The 18,204-nt window shown below is 52.3% G+C and overlaps 1 protein-coding gene across 1 annotated transcript in view; it reads left to right on the top strand.

Annotated features, from left to right (window-relative positions):
• kif20ba (kinesin family member 20Ba) overlaps positions 1–18,204 on the top strand; it is a 30,797-nt gene continuing 12,593 nt past the window's right edge. The window contains exons 1-28 of the mRNA XM_030106276.1: positions 1–96; positions 1,099–1,191; positions 1,564–1,671; positions 1,793–1,931; positions 2,091–2,275; positions 3,935–3,989; positions 4,287–4,493; positions 4,575–4,686; positions 4,764–4,835; positions 5,037–5,183; positions 5,264–5,426; positions 5,520–5,786; positions 5,877–6,016; positions 6,141–6,246; positions 7,206–7,323; positions 7,456–7,601; positions 7,678–7,800; positions 7,886–8,529; positions 10,372–10,510; positions 10,578–10,700; positions 11,179–11,239; positions 11,318–11,443; positions 11,855–11,970; positions 12,057–12,212; positions 12,435–12,602; positions 13,145–13,237; positions 13,350–13,436; positions 14,433–14,642. Coding sequence (XP_029962136.1) covers positions 1–96; positions 1,099–1,191; positions 1,564–1,671; positions 1,793–1,931; positions 2,091–2,275; positions 3,935–3,989; positions 4,287–4,493; positions 4,575–4,686; positions 4,764–4,835; positions 5,037–5,183; positions 5,264–5,426; positions 5,520–5,786; positions 5,877–6,016; positions 6,141–6,246; positions 7,206–7,323; positions 7,456–7,601; positions 7,678–7,800; positions 7,886–8,529; positions 10,372–10,510; positions 10,578–10,700; positions 11,179–11,239; positions 11,318–11,443; positions 11,855–11,970; positions 12,057–12,212; positions 12,435–12,602; positions 13,145–13,237; positions 13,350–13,436; positions 14,433–14,642 — 4,200 coding nt within the window. The remainder of the gene's footprint in view (positions 97–1,098; positions 1,192–1,563; positions 1,672–1,792; positions 1,932–2,090; positions 2,276–3,934; positions 3,990–4,286; positions 4,494–4,574; positions 4,687–4,763; positions 4,836–5,036; positions 5,184–5,263; positions 5,427–5,519; positions 5,787–5,876; positions 6,017–6,140; positions 6,247–7,205; positions 7,324–7,455; positions 7,602–7,677; positions 7,801–7,885; positions 8,530–10,371; positions 10,511–10,577; positions 10,701–11,178; positions 11,240–11,317; positions 11,444–11,854; positions 11,971–12,056; positions 12,213–12,434; positions 12,603–13,144; positions 13,238–13,349; positions 13,437–14,432; positions 14,643–18,204) is intronic.

Below are 18,204 nucleotides of genomic sequence, written 5' to 3'. Positions count from 1 at the left end.
ATGGAGCTGTCTGTGAACGTCGAGCCTGAAAGGCACGGACCGGTCGACGTTGAAGACATCAAGAGGGACCTGTCGTCCGAGTTCAGCGTCGCACAGGTAAACGCTCGCAGTGCTTCATTCAGAGCCTGAACGATGAAAACAGATTCTTTAAAAAAAACCTCCGATCAGGATTCAAGAGGATCGAGCTGATTTACTGGATTAAATAAAGAAACTCAAATCAGTAAAAGAGACATTTACAGTTCCAATAAGTTTCAAAGATACGAGCAGCAAACAGGAAACATTGGGTGTTTTTGGTGTGTTTCCATGTATTCTGTCATCAGAAGCTTGTAGAAACCAGGAATCTAATGAAACGGTTGGTTGTTTTTCAGAACAAGATTTCATGATCAAACTACACAGAATCTGAAAAAAAAAAAACCCTTTCTTATCAAAGAAATTCAATTTTATTGATGCTTTTCTGTATCATTGGCTGCAGTCATCGCTGTCTTGACTTTATTACAAGTGCCTCAATCAGATCAGGACTTCTCCATCAAGTCTTTGTTCTCCTCTGATTTGTATTGAATTCGTTTAGAGATGTGATTGGTTTTTCATGTCAGCGCAGCCCGTCGATCTGAGTTTCACTGATCATCTTTCCAAATTTCCAAATGATGCATTTTTGGAGATTAATGTAATAATTAATGTAACATTTTTTTGATGACCTAAACAGTTATTTTCCATTATTTAATTAACACAACAAATGACTCATCGGTTTCTTTTGACATGTCAATATTTATTGTGGTGAAACTGTTTTGCCTCCTTCCTGATTTCTTTCTTCTTTTTTTTTTCACAAGTTTGTCACACCTCAATGTTTCAGATTATTAAATACATTTGAATATGAGACAAAGACAACAAAATGCAGTTTTTTTAATCAGGTTTTTTATATTATGTTTTAAATTTATTTCTTTAATGCATCTTTTCTGAGTGCTGCTCTTAAAATCTCTTCAAATTTAAACATAAGATTGAAGTAAGGAGGATTTAGTACTGAAAAACAACAGTATTCCACAAAATCAAATTAATTCTGGGAGGAATACACCAATGTGAATGTGAACTGTTTCTCTGCAGACTTCCTGCTCCAGGGACGGCGGAGAGCACCTCCAGGTTTACCTCCGGGTCCGACCTTTCACCTCAGCAGAGAGCACCAGCGGAGAATCTCAGGTCAGAACCCAGACCGGCTGGAGGAGGCCCGGCATTCTGCGGCGCTCAAGCCGGACTCTTATCAGAAACTCAATCAAATTTGATTTGAATGCTGCAAATCATTAGAAGCAAGAATATCGGACATTAGATTTATCTGATTGGATCATTTTTAATGAGAAGTCTGTGTTTCCAGCACATTACCGCTTGTCTTCGAGCCACATGGAACTCGGCTCTGTCATGAACTGTGTGAGATGAGTTCCTCTGACTCTGGGCTTTAGTGGGGAGTGTTTTTCCTTCAGTCCAGACCATCAGCGTGTTCTGTGGCTCAGATTTTTTGGTGGATGGAGGTGAAAGAGTCTGAGCGCTGCTCTGTGTTTCTGGCGCCCCCTGCAGGACTGCGTCAGCATCGAGCCGCCCGACACGGTGCTGCTGAAGCCGCCGCGTCCCGCCAGCGCCGACCGGTGCTCCACGCAGACCGGGCAGCGCTTCCAGTTCTCTCAGGTTCAGGAGACGCTCCGCAGCACACACAGCAGCGATCGGGAACCGATCGGCTCTGATCATCCGACCTCCTCCTCCTCCTCCTCCTCCTCTTCCTCCTCCTCCTCCTCCTCCTCCTCCTCAGGTGTACGGCCCGGACGCCACCCAGAGGCAGCTGTTCCGGGGCACTGTCCAGGACCTGGTGAAGGACGTCCTCCGGGGGGAGAACTCCCTGGTCTTCACATATGGAGTCACCAACGCAGGGAAGACCTTCACCTTCTTGGGTAACCTCTGAACTCTGACCCCTGCTGAGCGGGTGTTTTACTGCATGTTGCCTTCTCTGAAGCTTCCCAGTTTGGCAGTGCTCAGATTTTCATTTCTGCACTGGGAAATGGGAGATTCACCACCTACTTCCCAGTTCCTCACAAACCCGTCTCCCGAAGGTCCCGACGGCGACGAGGGCGTCCTGCCGCGCACGCTGGCGCTCATTTTCAGCAGCATCCGGCGGCAGATCTTCCCGGGGACGAGCATCAAGCCGCACCGCTGCCGCGAGTTCACCAGGCTGAGCCGGGAGCAGCAGGACCGCGAGGCGCTGTTCAAGAGGAGCCTGCTGCGGCAGCTGAAAGAGGTACGAGACCAGGACCGCCTTTCCACAGGTCATCTCGCTTTGAGCAGCTCTGTTCAGCGTTTGAAGGCAGTTTTCAGCCCAGAACCTAAAGCATCATCAGGTCAGAAGCTGAGTTTAAAGTCACTGTTGAAGTTTCAGCATCTCGAGTTTCTGCAGCCGCTGATTTCAGACCAGAGCGTCTTGATCGGGAATCAGTGACACAGAAAGAGTTTCCTTTTTCACCTTGTTGGTTTTTCAACTTAATCTGTCCCAAAGCCTAATTATGTGATTAATCACAGTTTAAAGAAAGAACAAAATCATCTTTAGCTTCTGCTGGTTCACTGAAGAGCTGCAATGATTTGGATCCGAGACGGAGAGTCGTTATTCAGCCTTCTCCGTGTGAACGTCTGTCAACGAGCCGAAAGCTGCGTGAAGAAAGTGTGAAAACTCGCTAATCGGTGTGTGTGTTAGTCCGCCTCGGGGGGAGTCATTACAGAATGTGACAGGACGGAGGATTGACGGCATGGAGAAAATGAAACGGCGTTTACAGGGTAATTACAGCGAAGAGAAGCCGGTTTTCACTCAGCGCTCAGGAAATCAGCAGTCTGCACGAAGTTTAAAGTCTGACAGACACTCATAATTTCATAATTATAAATTAATATTTTGTTAAGTTTTCATGATCAAGTTTCACATTTAAACTTTTCCTGTTGAGTTTTTTTTTTCTTTTTTTGGGAGGGGGTGCTTTTTTATTGTGAGATGAAGTTCTTGGAAATCAAATTATCAGCATTACAATCGGCCAAAAAAAGTATATACATATATATATATATATATATATATATATGTGTGTGTGTGTATATATCTCGCCACCCCGGCGGTATTGTCTGTCTCCATTAAGCTCGGGTCCTCTACCAGAGGCCTGGAGCTGGAGGGTTCTGCAGGGTCTACCAGAGGCCTGGAGCTGGAGGGTTCTGCAGGATCTTAGCTGGTCCTAGGATTGTGCTCTTCTGAACAGAGCTCTCAGATGTTGTTCCTGGTCTCTGCTGGAGCCATCCTCCCAGCTTGGGGGTTCCTGCTCCCAGTGTCCCGATCACTACTGGGATCACTGTTGTCTTCACGCCCCACACTCTCTCTCTCTCTTCCCTCAGCCCTTGGTACTTCTCCAGCTTCTCCTCCTTTTTCCTGATGTTCCATCACTTGGGATTGCTCCATCTATCACCACAGCTGTCTCCTGCTGTTTATCCACCACCACTATGTCAGGTTGACTGGCCATCACCTGCTGGTCAGTCTGGATCTGGAAGTCCACCAGGATCTTGGAACCAGGGCATACTGATACATATATTTTAGATTCTGATCAGTCTTCTGAATAACCTAAAATAAGCTCTCTAAAATAAGTGCATATGATTGGATGATCTGAATCGTCTGCTGCTCCGGTGGTTTCCTGTTCTCCACGGAACTCTTGAGACTGAGATAACGACTGTTAATCATCTCGGTCTGTCTGCCCTTCAGACTGCCTCTGATCGCCGACGAGCCGCGATTTAAAGAAGCAGCAGCTCTTTAATGAGTTCAGCCTGTTTCCACCTGCCTCATACCCCCCCCCCCCCCCCCCCCCCTCTCTCTCTCTCTCTCTCGCCCCGCCCCCCCCCCCCCCCCCCCCCCCCCCCCCTCCCCCCCCGGTTTCAGAGTGATAAGAGCAGCTCCAGCCTTCTGAACTGCAGCAGCAGGAGCGACTCTGGAGGTTCGTCTGCTCGTTCAGAACGTCGATCGATGACGTTGCAGCGTTTCAGTTTACACGCCGATCGTTCAGGTGCTGTTTGCACGTCCAGCAGTAAACAGAGGATCTCTGCCGCTGACACACACATTCAACACTGAACACACACGACAAAAACATATACACAGACTAAAAATATATAGGGTACATGAAGATGATGAAAATTCTATCTGTCCATGAGGAGAAATATGTATCTACACGACAGAAGACTGATAAACATCAGGGAAGGCCTTTGGAATCCCTTGACGTCCTGCGTGTGTCCAGGCTCGTCCTCGTTGGGGCTGGACGTGTCCTCGGAGGAGGACTCGGTCCTGGAGCTGGACGCGGGCAGCAGGTTCTCCGTCTGGGTCTCCTTCTGCGAGATCTATAACGAGAACATCCACGACCTGCTGGAGGCCGTCCCCTGCGGCGCCGCCAGGCGTCCCGCGCTGCGCCTGTCCCAGGACGTCAAGGGGAACCCCTTCGTCAAAGGTGACGACCCCCCCACGCCGTTCAGGACGGACAGGTTCTCCCTACGGCCTCCTCACTGACTCCCGTCTGCTCCGGGTCCAGATCTGCGCTGGGTCCAGGTCAACAGCGCCGAGGAGGCGCACTGGGTGATGAAGCTGGGCAAGAGGAACCAGAGCTTCTCCTCCACCCGCCTCAACCAGCTGTCCAGCAGGAGGTGAGCGAGCGGCGAGGGGGGGGGAGTGGATTGTTCTCCGTGTTCTCCCGTCGTTCACGTTTCTCCTCCGTGTTCAGTCACAGCATCTTCTCCATCCGGGTTCTGAGGATCGAGGACGTCGGAACTCCGAGGGTTCAGACCATCAGCGAGTGAGTCAGACGCCACACAGAGGTCAGAGGTCACATCTGAATGCAGATCAGTGTGGACTGCGCCGCCCCCCTGGTGGTCAGCAGAGGGATTACAGGACGATTCATGTCATTCAAACAAAGAATTACGTTTTTAAAATATGCACATGTTTATTTCTATTATGTCATTATGTCTCTCTGTCGTCCCCCCCCACCCCCCCCCAGGCTGTGTCTGTGTGACCTGGCCGGCTCTGAGCGTTGTGGAAAGACCCAGAATAAAGGCGAGCGCCTGAAAGAAGCTGGGAACATCAACACGTCTCTGCTCATTCTGGGGAAATGCATCAACGCCCTGAGACACAACCAGAAGGCCAAGTGAGCGCTCCACCCTTTAACCTCCGCCGCCACCCACCCAGAGCGACGGAGGGGCTGACTGCCCGTCCGCTGTCCCGCAGGCTGTCCCAGCACGTCCCCTTCAGAGAAAGCAAGCTGACGCACTACCTGCAGGGCTTCTTCTGCGGCCACGGCAAGGCCTGCATGATCGTCAACATCAACCAGTGCGCCTCCATGTACGACGAGACGCTCAACGTGCTCAAGTTCTCCGCCGTGGCCCAGAAGGTCCCGCCTCCTCCGCCACTGTCTCCAGCTGCCAGCGCTCTTTTCCCTTTTTCCTATTTCCCTTTTTCCATGTTTTCTCCTCCTCGTCTCCAGGTGGTGGTGCTGTCCTCCAGACCGCCGCCCGTCACGGCCCAGAGGTCGTCAGACGAGCTGTCCTTCATCATCAACGGCTCCGACGGGGAGGGGCGGGGCCAACCCAGGAGGAGCTCTCTCATTGGCTGGGAGAGCAGCCTGGAGGACGTCCAGGAGGACGAGGATGATGATGACGAGGAGGAGATGGAGGAGACGGTGATGGAGGACACGCTGAATCAGAGCGACGGCGAAGACGAAAAAATCGTCGTTTCTAGAAAAACACACCAGGTCTTCTATGTTCTGCTCGTTTCACCCTCAGTTCAAACTGGAATAAATGTCGTTGAAAGCCGATTCTGACTGGCCGTATCGACACGTCAGACGCAGGTGGCGCTGCTGCGGCGGCTGGAGGAGCAGCTGCAGGCGGAGCGGGCCCAGGCGCTGCTGATGGAGGCGCAGGTCCGAGAGGACATCAGCCGCGAGTTCTCCGAGCTCTTCTCCCAGATGCAGAGCGACTACAAGTGAGGCCCGGCCGGTCGTACGGTTCTGTCAGGGCTCCGTCAGGGTTCTGAGTGTGTGTGTGTGTGTGTGTGTGTGTGTGTGTGTGTGTGTGTGTGTGTGTGTGTGTGTGTGTGTCCCGCTCAGCGAGCGTCTGGAGAGAGAGACCAAGATCCTGGAGGAGCGAGCAGAGCGCCGGCTGGAGATCTTCAAGAAGCTGGTCCACAAGATGTCTGGAGACGGGACGGCCACGGTGACTTCCTCTCTCCTCTTCCTACTTCCTGAAACACCCGAAGCGTCTTCCTGCAGCCAGTTTCCAAGCCCCGCCCCCTTCACCACGACTCATCCCCAACAAGTTTTCTATTTCTGCAACTTAGATGTTTTTTTAATTTTCTCTTTTATTCCAAATCGAATTTATCTGAAGCCCAAAATAATGTCTAATCTTGTGAAGTGAAACGTTTCAAGAAGTTGGAGATTTAAAAACACTCTCATGTTGACTTTGGTGGCGTTTCAGGACGAGTTTGGAGCTGCGGACTTGTTTTATATTCTTTACTGTTTGTTTGGTTTTAGGTGCTTCACACTGTTTTGTACCCTTTTGAAAAGATTTTGTTAATCAAAATTTTAGCAATTTTAGGCTTTTTAGTTTTGCCGTTTTTGTCGTTTTTTTACCATTTAATTCAGTTTAGCTGTTTTAAAAATTTTAGCTTTTTAAAGCAGTTTTTAGCAGTTTTGTCTGTTTTAGGACTTTTAAAATCATCATGACTCGTCTGTTCGATATTTGAATGTTTCCTTTTGGCCTCTTTGAGCCCATCTGACTAAGGAAACTCTTTTTCTTTGTGGGAAAGTAAGTTTCAGTTGATCAGTTTAATCCTGTGTGAGCCATTTTTACCAGTTGAACTAGTTTTTGGTGCAGGGTCCTGGTGGAGACCAGCTCCTCCACCAGGACCAACGCGTTTGACAGTGAAGACGTCCAGGGCTGCAGCTCAGGATTATTTCTGTCTGATAATCATGACCAATTGACTAATTGAAAAAATGACTTTGTGTTTAAAAGCACCGTTTCTCTGTGGTACGTGATGAATCCATTTAGTGGACCGGTCCAGGTTAAGGTCTGATCTGGCCCTGGAGGATTTAGCGGACCGGTCCAGGTTACGGTCTGAGCTGGTCCTGGAGGGTTTAGCGGACTGGTCCTGGTTACGGTCTGATGTGTTCCAGGAGGACACGGTGGACTCGTCCCGGTTGGACCTGAGCAGCGTGGCGACTCCTGCTGAGGAGGGGGGTGTGTTTGGGAGGCCGGAGGCGCCATCAGGAGCTGCTGCACTCGGAGGTGAAGGTAAAGAAGCTTCCAGATGAACTCGGAGCTGCGACTCTCCATAATGTCTCTGAATGTGTCTTCATCTGTCCTTCGCCTCTGTTCCTGTTACCTGAGGACAGTTTAGAATCTCTTTCTGAATCTCTCTCTTAGTCCCATGTGAAGACGGCAGAGTGGAGGACGAGGACAGGCTCCGATTAGAGTCTCAGCTGGAGGACAAGTGTTCAGAAGTTCTGCGTCTGCAGACACGAGTGTCGGAGCTGCAGGAGAGGCTGGATCAGGAGTCTGAGAGGTCAAAGGTGAGCAGACCTCAAACCGTGTGTCTGCACTGCAGCGTCCTCCACCCTGAAATCACCGTCACTCCAAACCACCCAGGAGGCCGTCGCTGCTCTGGAGAAGGAGAAGGAGGAGGTCCAGAGGAGGCAGGAGGAGGCGGAGCTTACTCTCAAACAGCAGCTGACTGACGTGACCGACAGGCTGGAAGCTGCAGAGCGACGGGTGAGAACTGAGACGAGAGCTTTCAGCTCCGGGGCCCCGAGGGGCCGGAGGAAAAAGCCGGTTCTACTGTGATTCTGTGTTCCAGGTGGAGCTGGAGGCGCAGAGGGCCCGGCAGGCGCTGACTCGGCTCCAGGCCGCCCAGAAGCAGCAGGAGGAACAGACGGAGCAGATGGACGCTCTGAGCCTGGAGCTGGAGAGGCTGAAGCAGCAGCTGCAGGCGTCCAGCGTCTCCTCCGCCTGCGAGGCGGACCAGCTGAGGGAGCAGGCGGCAGAGCTCCACAAGGCTCTGGACCAGGAGAGACGGCAGCGGGAGGACCTCACCCTGCAGCTGCAGCAGCTGGAGGAGGCCCGGCAGCTCCAGCAGCAGCTCCAGGAGGGCGGAGCCAACGCTCCAGACACGCCCTCCAGCTGCCAGGATGAAGACCTGAGGAGGAGGAACGCTGAGCTCCAGGCTGAGCTCTCCTCTCTGAGGAGCACAGTGTCCCGTCTGGAGGACTCCCGCAGGGCCGCAGAGCTGGAGCAGACTTTAGCTCGGCGCGAGGCCGAGCTGCAGGAGAAGGAGCAGCTGCTGGCGTCTCTGCAGGAGAAGCAGGAGCAGGAGGAGAGCCAGGCTGTCCAGGAGGCGCGGCGCCGGGAGGTGGACCGGCGCAGGGAGCTGCTGGCTGCAGCGCAGGACGCCCTCGCTCTGAAGGAGGAGGAGCTGCAGAGGAACGTCCAGGACATCAACAGGTGGGACGGACGCAGGGGCGGATAGAGAAATATTCACAGGGTGGCAAGAGGGGGGCGGGAATTTTTTAGGGGTGGCAACCTCCATCAGATGCATCTAAACTGAAGCAGTTGTCGTAGTTTGATGAGAAATAGACAATTTTCACTGAAATATTCCTGCTTGCAAGACTTAACATAACTTAGAACATGCTGTATATTCCACATGTAAGCAGCATTTGTGCTCCATAGCTCTCCTAATGGACTGTAATAAGGCCAGCAGCATAAATACACAGTGGAAATCAACGGGTCATGGCACGTTAACAAGGCTCTGGACGTTGCTTTTATTGGTTGCATCAACATCAAAATCACAATAAACCTGGATAGACGTCCCGTATGAATACATTTAGCTTCCAGTCAGAAAAACTACAGAAATATTTTGTAACTACGTTCATACAGGTTGTTTCTGTACAGTAATACACACAAAGTAAGAGCTATCAAACAACAAGAACAGCGAAACACTGCTTCATGTTCAGCAGAGTTTACACTATTTACACTGCTGTCACATTTTCAACTTTTCATTTTTAAGGTTTTATCGATCAGATTTGTTCAGTAACCCAACAGAGATATACAGCAACTGAGAAGCAAAACCAATCGATTTTGGAATTCAAACTGAACAATAGTTTTAACATTGTATACAGCAGCATTGTATACAAAATAATAATATCCTGTTACCATCTGACGAGACTTTAACATTTAAACGTTTTCCCAAGTACTTACATTTAATCAAACATTAATATTTATTTGAAGAAGTCTAAACAATAGCTGTTAAATTGAATGACAGGAAATGGTCAATTTTGGTAATTGTCCTTTTTAATATGTAACTTGGTAAATTATGCAGAAACATCATCCATACCATGAGGACCAGCTGGACTGGAGGCTGGAGGCCCAGGCACTGTCCTCGCCCGCTCCTGTCTCTTTGACATCTCTTTTGGTGGTTCTCTCCTGTCTTCCACCAGCTGGTCTTTATCTTCACCCTCTACTTCCACCTCATGCTCTCTCTCTCTCTCTCTCTCTCTCTCTCTCTCTTTCTCTCTCTCTCTCTCTCTCTCTCTCTCTCTCTCTCCTTCCACTTGGTCTTCATCCTCTCTTCCTTCCACCTCATGTCATTCTTCATTTAGTATTTTTTCTCTAACCTTGAAAAAACTTGTATATGTTCCCTTTTCTCTTAATTTCTGTAAGATTCACAGTAAATGTACAAGGTTACCCTTTACAGAAACTGAATCAGTATTCGGTGTGTTTATAAGCCACAGTGTGTGGATCTCCGTCTGTGTTTATATGCGAGCAGGACACATGGGGCTGGTTTCGGTTCAATTCGATGGGTTTTTAGCAGAAACACGGCCACTTCGGACTCTGATTTTTCTTTCTATCTTTCTTTTCATCCTGAAGCAGAGCTCACACTCACACACACACACACTCAGCCCCGTTATCGGGGTGAGCAGCAGCGGACCCGGATGGATTATGAAGAACACGTCGGCACCGTGGTCTCTGCCTCTTTCCTTGTTCTTCCTCCTCGACCCCCGACTGGCTCGGTCCCGCTTTGCGCCCATATGTTCGCGCCTCTCCCATCGAAGAAGTCTTGTGTCGCTGCATTCACTGTCGTCGGACATCGGAACTTTGCGCTCGTAACTGTTAAATTTCTCTGTCAGTTCATTGCTGCCGGTTGGGGTGGCAGTAGGGGTGGCAAGGGTTAATTTTAGGGTGGCACTTGCCACCCCGGTAGATCCGCCCATGGACGGACGGACTGAGACAGACCGCGGTCCGTGGAGACGCTCAGCTTCATCGTCCGATCCTTGATTTTCCCGGCAGGCTGAGAGGAGACGCAGCGCAGGAGGCTGAGAAGGTCCGGAGTCTGAGCCTGGAGCTGCAGAGGAGGGAGGAGGAGGCGTCCGACCTGCGGGAGAAACTGGCCGACTACAGGAAGCAGGTCCAGCAGGTTCACAAGGAGGTACGCACACACACGCGCACGCACACCGATGCTCTCGACATGGGCCAACCCGTGGCTCCGTCTGCAGGTTTCAGGGATGAGGGAGGAGGAGAAGACTCTGAGGCAGAAGCTCGCCGACACGGAGAAAAGCAGGAAGCAGCTCCAGAGCGACCTGGGCCTCCGGGACCGAACCATCCAGCAGCTCCGCACGGTAAAACCACACCCGAGTCTCCGGGTCCTCCCGTGTCTCCGGGTCCTCCCGTGTCTCCGGGTCCTCCCGTGTCTCCGGGTCCTCCCGTGTCTCCGGGTCCTCCCGTGTCTCCGGGTCCTCCCGTGTCTCCGGGTCCTCCCGTCTCCTCACCGTTCCCTCCCCGTTTCCTCCCCGTTTCCTCCCCGTTTCCTCCCCGTTTCCTCCCCGTTTCCTCCCCGTTTCCTCCCCGTTTCCTCCCCGTTTCCTCCCCGTTTCCTCCCCGTTCCCTCCCCGTTTCCTCCCCGTTTCCTCCCCGTTTCCTCCCCGTTCCCTCCCCGTTCCCTCCCCGTTCCCTCCCCGTTTCCTCACCGTTTCCTCCCCGTTCCCTCCCCGTTTCCTCCCCGTTCCCTCACCGTTTCCTCCCCGTTTCCTCCCCGTTTCCTCCCCGTTTCCTCCCCGTTTCCTCACCGTTCCCTCACCGTTCCCTCCCCTCCTGCAGGAGCTGACCTCCGGCGCCAGGTGTGAGCAGACGGACCAGCTCTACCTGAAGGCCCGCCAAGGTAGCGAGCGCCGGCCGTGCCGGGTGGGACGCCGTCCGGGACTGGGCGTCTCTCTGACGGTGTCCGTCCGTCCCTCAGACCTGCAGGCGAAGGAGCGCGTGGTGGAGGACATGCGCCTGGCGCTGACGGAGCAGGAGGTCACGCAGGAGCAGATGGAGGAGGCGCTGGAGGAGAAGCTGGTCCTGGTGCAGGAGCTCTCCGCCGGTGAGATTCCACCCCCCCACCCCCCCCCACCCCCCGTTTCCCACCTTCTCCAACATTTTTCTTCAGTTTTTCTACTTTTACTGCACTTCTTTCTCTTTTTTTTTTTTTAACATTATTCCATTTTTTTTTTTTTTTCCTACCTTCTTGCCCCATTTTTCTTCAATTTTCATCTGTTTTGACATTTTTCTGCCTTTGTCCACCATTTTCTTTCATATTCCTATTTATTTTGTGCTTATCCTCAATTTTTTTCCATCTTTTTCATCCATTTTTCCACCTTTCCCCACTTTTTGTTTTTGCCGATGATCATCCCCTTCGCCTATACTGTTCGTTTTTCCTCCCGCTCCACACTGCCTCCGCTCGTCGTCTCAATATGAAGACACTCCCGTCTGTTCACTGCGTTGTTTGTTTCAGAGTTGGAGAAGCTGAAAGCGATGCTGTCGCAGCAGGATCACGACGACAGAAACACGCCAGCCAAGCGAGCCGGCGGCCAATCGGAGGAGGCGGCTGGAGCCCAGGACCGCCTGCAGGTGAGCCGCAGATCCAGCCGTTGAGTGTCGGCGTGATGATTTATGAGGTCGTGAAGTGACGGCGAGCGGCGCCGCCGGTCCTGCAGGCGCAGGCGGAGAAACACCAGGAGGAGCGGCGGCGGTGGCAGGAGGAGAAGATGTCCCTGATGGGCCAGGCCAAAGCCGCAGAGGAGCGCCGGAACCAGGAGATGAGGAAGTTCATGGAGGACCGGGAGCGATACAGCCGGCAGCAGAGCCAGCTGGTGAGAGGACGCGCACACACACACACACACACACTGAAACATCTACACACTCCGCAGCTGTCTGTTAAAACCCCTGCTGGTTTTTAAGTTCCTTCATGGTGATGAATTCCTGAAATGTAAGTTTTCGTTGTGAACGTTGAGCCCCGTGGCGCCCCCGCCTGGCCGGTCAGGGTACAGCGCTCTCCGTTGTCTGCGCTGACTCTGGGTCCCTGCTGCCTCCAGGAGTCTCAGCTGGCCGAGAAGCAGCAGACGATGGACGCCTGGAAGAAGGACCGAGACGTCCTGGTGTCTGCGCTGGAGGTCCAGCTGAGGACGCTGATCAGCAGCCAGGCGGAGAAAGACAAAACCATCCAGGAGCTGAGCCGCAGTCACCCAGAGGCGCCAGCAGAGGTCAGTGCAGCACAGAGAGTCTTCCTGTCTCTGCGTCTGGATCTCAGGTTTTAAAGCCCAGGAGAGGCTTCAGAGAGCGGAGGTGTGGAATCACTGGATGTTTGCCGCTCTGCAGAAAATCATCCCGTCTCCACAGCGACAGTCTGGTGGAAGCCTCGCGTCGGGGTTTTCCTCTGGAGATGGGATGATGGAGAGCGCCGAACGTGACTGAGAGGAATCTTCTCTGTATCATTTCCCACTTCTTGAAGTTGTTCCACCTTTACACCAACATGAAGTGTTTCAGTGCAGCGTGGAGCCTCTGTTTGCCTCTCGTTATGTTCTAGTGGGGTTTACTGTGTTGATGCAGCCCTCCCTGGTCATAAACACACACAAATACACACACACACACACACACACCCCTACCTGGCTGTACAGCTGAAAAAGAGCTCAAAAGTTTAGCGTTTTTACTTGAAAGCGTGTAAACGAGGCGCCGGTGGGTGTGTCTGATCGGAGGAGGGGGGTTTGGGGTTTGGGGTCCTGGTTCTGAACGTGGTGTGTTTCAGGCTGCTGCTGCGGAGCTGCAGGCGGCCCTGGCTGAGAGAGACGCTGAGATCCTGAGACTGAAGGACGAGCTGGAAGCTTCCAGAACCCCGCAGGTCGGTGCTGCCGGATCTGAACCCCGCTGTGGCGTAAATGGACGGAGAGCGGAGACGCCTGCTCTCAAGGGGCATCAGGACGAATCATTTCATTTCCTTCTTCCGCTCTCAGGCTAAAAGTCCCGCGGCGGCCGTGAACCCTCCGAGCGAGTCCGTGGCGTCCGGGCGGAGCGACGCCCGGGCCTCCGTCAGCAGTCAGGTGAGCCCAGCAGGACATTCAGCTGTCAGTCTCTCAGTCTGGACTGCAGGACAGGGCTGACCTTGAAAATCTGTCAGAAATCACTGAAATCAGGTCATATTGAAGAGCCTTCATGCTCCTGTACTGTAGTTTGGATGTGAGTCGTGCATCAGACATTTGATTGTGTTCATTGTTAGAATTTTGATTCACCTCTAAGAATCCCGAACTGCGCGTCTCGTCGCCACACTGCAGTTTTCACTGTTTCTGAGCCGAAAACGAGCAGAAAAACAAACCAACCTCTCGTCTCCTGGTCAGGTGCTCTGATCTGAGCCCAGCGGAGAATCCAAACCGATTCACACTTCAGCCCAACAAATCAACACCTCCAGTTCCCCTTCCTCCTCCTCCTCCTCCTCCTCCTCTTCCTCTTCAGGCGTCAGCATGTTTCAGCCTAAAATATTACAATTTACGTCTTCAGAAAATACACACACACACACACACACACTCTGCAGCTTTTGTTTCTTTGTCAAACACGACTCTTTGGAGAGGTGCATGTTGGGAGCGGTCGTCTGGTCGTCTCCCTGTCCTTCAGTTGTCCAGTTGTCGGTCTCGTCCAGCTGTCCTATCTTTCAGCCATCCTGTCGTCTGGTTGTCCTGTCCTTTGGTCCTCCTGTTGTCCTTTGGTCCCCTTGTCCTCCTGTCCTCCGGTCCATTGGTTTTCTTGTGTTCAGGTTCTCCTGTCCCTCTGTCCCTCAGTCGTCTTATCGCCATGTCTTTCTGTTGTCTTGTTGTCTGGCCCTTCAGTCCCCTTGTCCTCCTGTCCTCCTGGACCTTCAGAGTCTCTTTCTGCAGCACTGATGACCGTCTGAGAAGACATCGGTCCGTCCTTTAACCTGAAACAAACCCGACGGAGCAGAGCCTTCCGGTCTGGACTCGTTGGTTCGGTGCCGCTGACGTCCCCGGAGGTCTCCGTGTCCCTCCGCCCCCCGCTCACCTCTGCCCGCCCGTCTCGTCCCCCAGGGCTCCTCCGGCTGTCCGTCCGTCCTGGAGTCCTCGGAGATCTCCACGGAGAACGGCCGGGCCAGGCGCTTCCCCCAGCCCGAGCTGGAGATCTCCTTCAGCCCGCTGCAGCCCAACCGCATGGCGCTGCGGCGGCAGGGCCAGCGGGACGCCGTCACCGTCAAGATCACACGGTCCGGGCGCAAGAGGAAGAGCGGCGAGATGGAGAAGGTAGGAAGTCATTTCCTCTGCAAACACGGCTAATGGAAAGCCCATCATTAGTAAACAAAGGGCTGAGTAAGCTCTGAGGTAATTATACCCCTCGTGGAGACATGCCCCCCCTCCGTACACCCCCCCGCCCCCCCGTACGCCACGTTCCTCTGCAGCGCCTCTCCCCTGATACCTAAAAATAACCCTCCTGTTATTTCCACTGATGATTGTGGAGAGAAATGCCACCGTGAAGCTTTTCCCTCCTCTGCTTCACTTCAGGGACTGAACGAGCGGCGGCGGTAAATCCGGCGCTTCTGCCGCAGAAAATAGAAACACCCTCAAAGTTTTCTCCGGCTCTCGTCGGAAACGTCGGTTCCAGCCCCAGCTCTCTGTTCTCCGGGCAGGTCGGAGGGGCTGTGACCGTCTGAGCAAAACGTATCAACACCACAATAAAACCACGACTCGACTGAGAGAATGACCGTTACAGCAACGCCGTGAGACTCACCATAACATCCTGATCTCGCCGTTATGAAAAGATACTCTAGTAAAGGGGGACTTGATTAGTTTTTGCTCTGGAATGTGAAATCAGAATGTTTTTACTTGAGTGCAGTCTGAGCAAACCGTGTATAAACACACACACACACACACACACACGCTCGCTCACACACCCCCACAGTGCCCTCCTCTCAGGGGTCAAACACAGTTCATCTGTCACATCGATGTTCTGCTGTCAGAGGCTCAAACTCATTCTGCTGCTCCTCAGGACACACACTTTACACACACACACACACACACACACACACTACACCAGCCACCTTAAGATGAAATTGGGCTGAAGTAAAACGCCTCTCATTTAGAAGGTTGGAACAAAGATCAAGCTTCACAGTCTTTCTGTTCACCTCTCCTGAGATTGATAATATTATGAAAATGAAAACAAAGACGGAATGTCTTGAGTTGTGTTCTGGCCGTCCTGTAAATGTGAGAATGAAGCCTGGAAATCCACCAAGCAGCTGCGGTTCGCTCGTCGAAGTGCTCCACATTACGCAGCGCCGTGACGTCGGCGTCTGTGTCGGCAGTCCTGTAATTATCGCCGTCTTTATGCAGATTTCCGACACTGCACAGGAAAAGGGACCTCGCTGAATAAAAGATGAAGCCGTTCGCACAGCCGATGAGTCAACTCCAGAAACAAGTACACAAGCAACGTGTGTTTAATGAGGAGCGGGAGCGATGGGGAGTGTCACGGCGGCGCTCTGTGCTGTAAATGCTCCTTTCCGTGGAAGCGGCGCTCGGTTTGAGATGACCTCCCCGGGAGGCTGGACGGGCCGTATTGATTGGCCTCTTACCTCCGCTGGAGGGGGCCAATCATGTTGTGAAGAGGGTGAGAGCGTCCCCACTCTGGCTTTTTTAAAAGTTGGACTCAAAACTTGTGCGAGGCGGAGGAACGGCCCGGGGGCGAGCCGGCGCCGATCAGCTGGACCCACACCTCTGCTTCGTCCCTGTCGGGTACGGCCGGGCTCCGTCCAGTCCACCTGAACGTGTCGACGCGTCTTTGGGCAGAATGTTGAACCCCAGAGTTCTCCGAATTGAAGACGAGTCCGTTTCAGATGAATCTCTCACTGGTCGCTACACAAACAAAAAAACAAGTGGGCTTATTGTGTCAAATGCATTATGGGTAGCTTGAAGCCTTTGAAGCACAAGTCGGAGGCCCTTTGCTCCCTGCAGAACGAAGCTGGATCCTGAAGAAATGAACCGTCAGAGTCGAATGTTTGACACCCGTCCTCCGAGTCTCTTATCACATGTTAAAGTCTGCCTTGGGCCGTCTGGGAGCAGGCGGACCCGTCCCGTTGGATCTGTCACGTCTGTCAAAGAAGTCCTGGACCTCAGATTGGGAACCACTGATAAACGTGAGGATGCAGAGGACAGAGAGGATGGGCCTTTAATGCCCGACACGAGCCGACACGAGCTCGTTAGCTGTAAAAGATGAGGCCTGGTTCTCGTAACGACTCCTTGTCTCACTGTTAGCAGACGCCTCTCCTCCTCTGGTACCAGCGGTGGGAGGTTTTATCCAGGCGGAGGGAGAAAGTAATCCCACTAATGACTGCCGATGTGCTGACGGGGCCGAGCTGGGCTCGGAGCGCTGGATGTAATGAAAAGCCCTCAGAAAGAGACGCACGAGGCTCCTCGGCAGATCCAAACCGACGTCTCGTTACATAATTTCTTTCACTCAGCCGGATCTTCAGTCAACATTTATGAACACGAGCACTTTCCCTCCCCTTTTTCTTTTTTCTTTCTAAAAGTAGGTTTAAATAAAACACCAAGAATTCACAGCGGGGATGAGATCTGTTCGGGCTGACTGAAAGGAGCCGCTCCAGAACATCCAAGTGCTCAGCTTTTACAAAACGAGGTCTTTGAGGGGCGCCAGAGATCACGGAGGGAGGTGTGAAGAAGCGCCATCTCTCTGAAGTGAATTATCTTCACATATGCAGACGACGGTGGAGTAAACGGTGTGAAGCAGGCTGAGTGCACGGTGCTGTGGACGGTTCTGAGTTCTGCTCTGAGGCACCGTGACGTGGCTGACCATCACACCGCTGGAGGATCCAGCATCAGTCTGTCGGCTGGAACGCCTTGGTGGACCGTTGCACTTTTCCAGTGGCTGTGAGAGAGAGAGAGAGAGAGAGAGAGAGAACCAGAAGATCAGTTTCAATCGATCGCACGTCAACCTTTTCCTGTGAAAAGACAGCTTTCTTTGTGTTTTGGTGTCCCCCGTTCACATGACGGTGGCGCTCGGAGCCACCAAACATGCCACGGTTTTAGAACGGCTCCCAAGGTGGATCCGTTGAAGAGCGCTGGATCTCAGGCTGCTTTCAGACTGAAGCGATGCTCATGCGCCTGCACACCACAGCTGCAGGAGATACTCGTTCTGCACATGCTCAGTAGACGGACAGTAACAATAATGTTTTCCTCCGGAGTGTCGTGACTCCCTGTCCAGATCCTCCCGTTCCTGGTTCCAGTCCAGGAGTTGATTCTGTAATAACAGTCCAGCTTGCTGGTCTGTCTATGCGAATGTCGGCGTTCTCGAATTGTAAATGTTTATAGCGCATTGTTCTCTGCAGCATTGTGGGTGATATTTCATGATAAAAACACACAACGGCACCCACTAGTGGCCTGACATGCTCCCTGCGTGGTTTTCAGCGTTTCGATAATTGGCCTGTTAACCATGAAACTTCTGCGAACCAAACATGCTAAAACATTGTATTTTCACTTGCAGTGTTGTCATGGAAACGAGGCTTCAAGCGGTTTTCTGCCGCAGCCGGTTTTGTGCAGGACTCCGGGTTTTAGGTAGAAAGTTTTACGCTCTTGAAAACCATTTCCAAAAGTTGTGCTCTAAGAGGCCGTCTTATCTATATGAGAGCAGAGCCAGGGCTTCCTCCACACGGTCCTCATCAAGAAGGGGTCCACAGGCGATCTGAGGGGACCGAATGTTTCCAGAGACACTTGAAAAAAAAATCCCCAATTTACTTGTGTAGTCATGATTCTTTATTTTTTAGTTATCTCCTCGTGCTCCTCCTCCGACCAAAATTCC

Source organism: Salarias fasciatus, chromosome 13 (assembly GCF_902148845.1).
Source record: "Salarias fasciatus chromosome 13, fSalaFa1.1, whole genome shotgun sequence".
Lineage (NCBI taxonomy): Eukaryota > Metazoa > Chordata > Actinopteri > Blenniiformes > Blenniidae > Salarias > Salarias fasciatus.
This window is presented reverse-complemented; position numbering and strand designations above follow the sequence as displayed.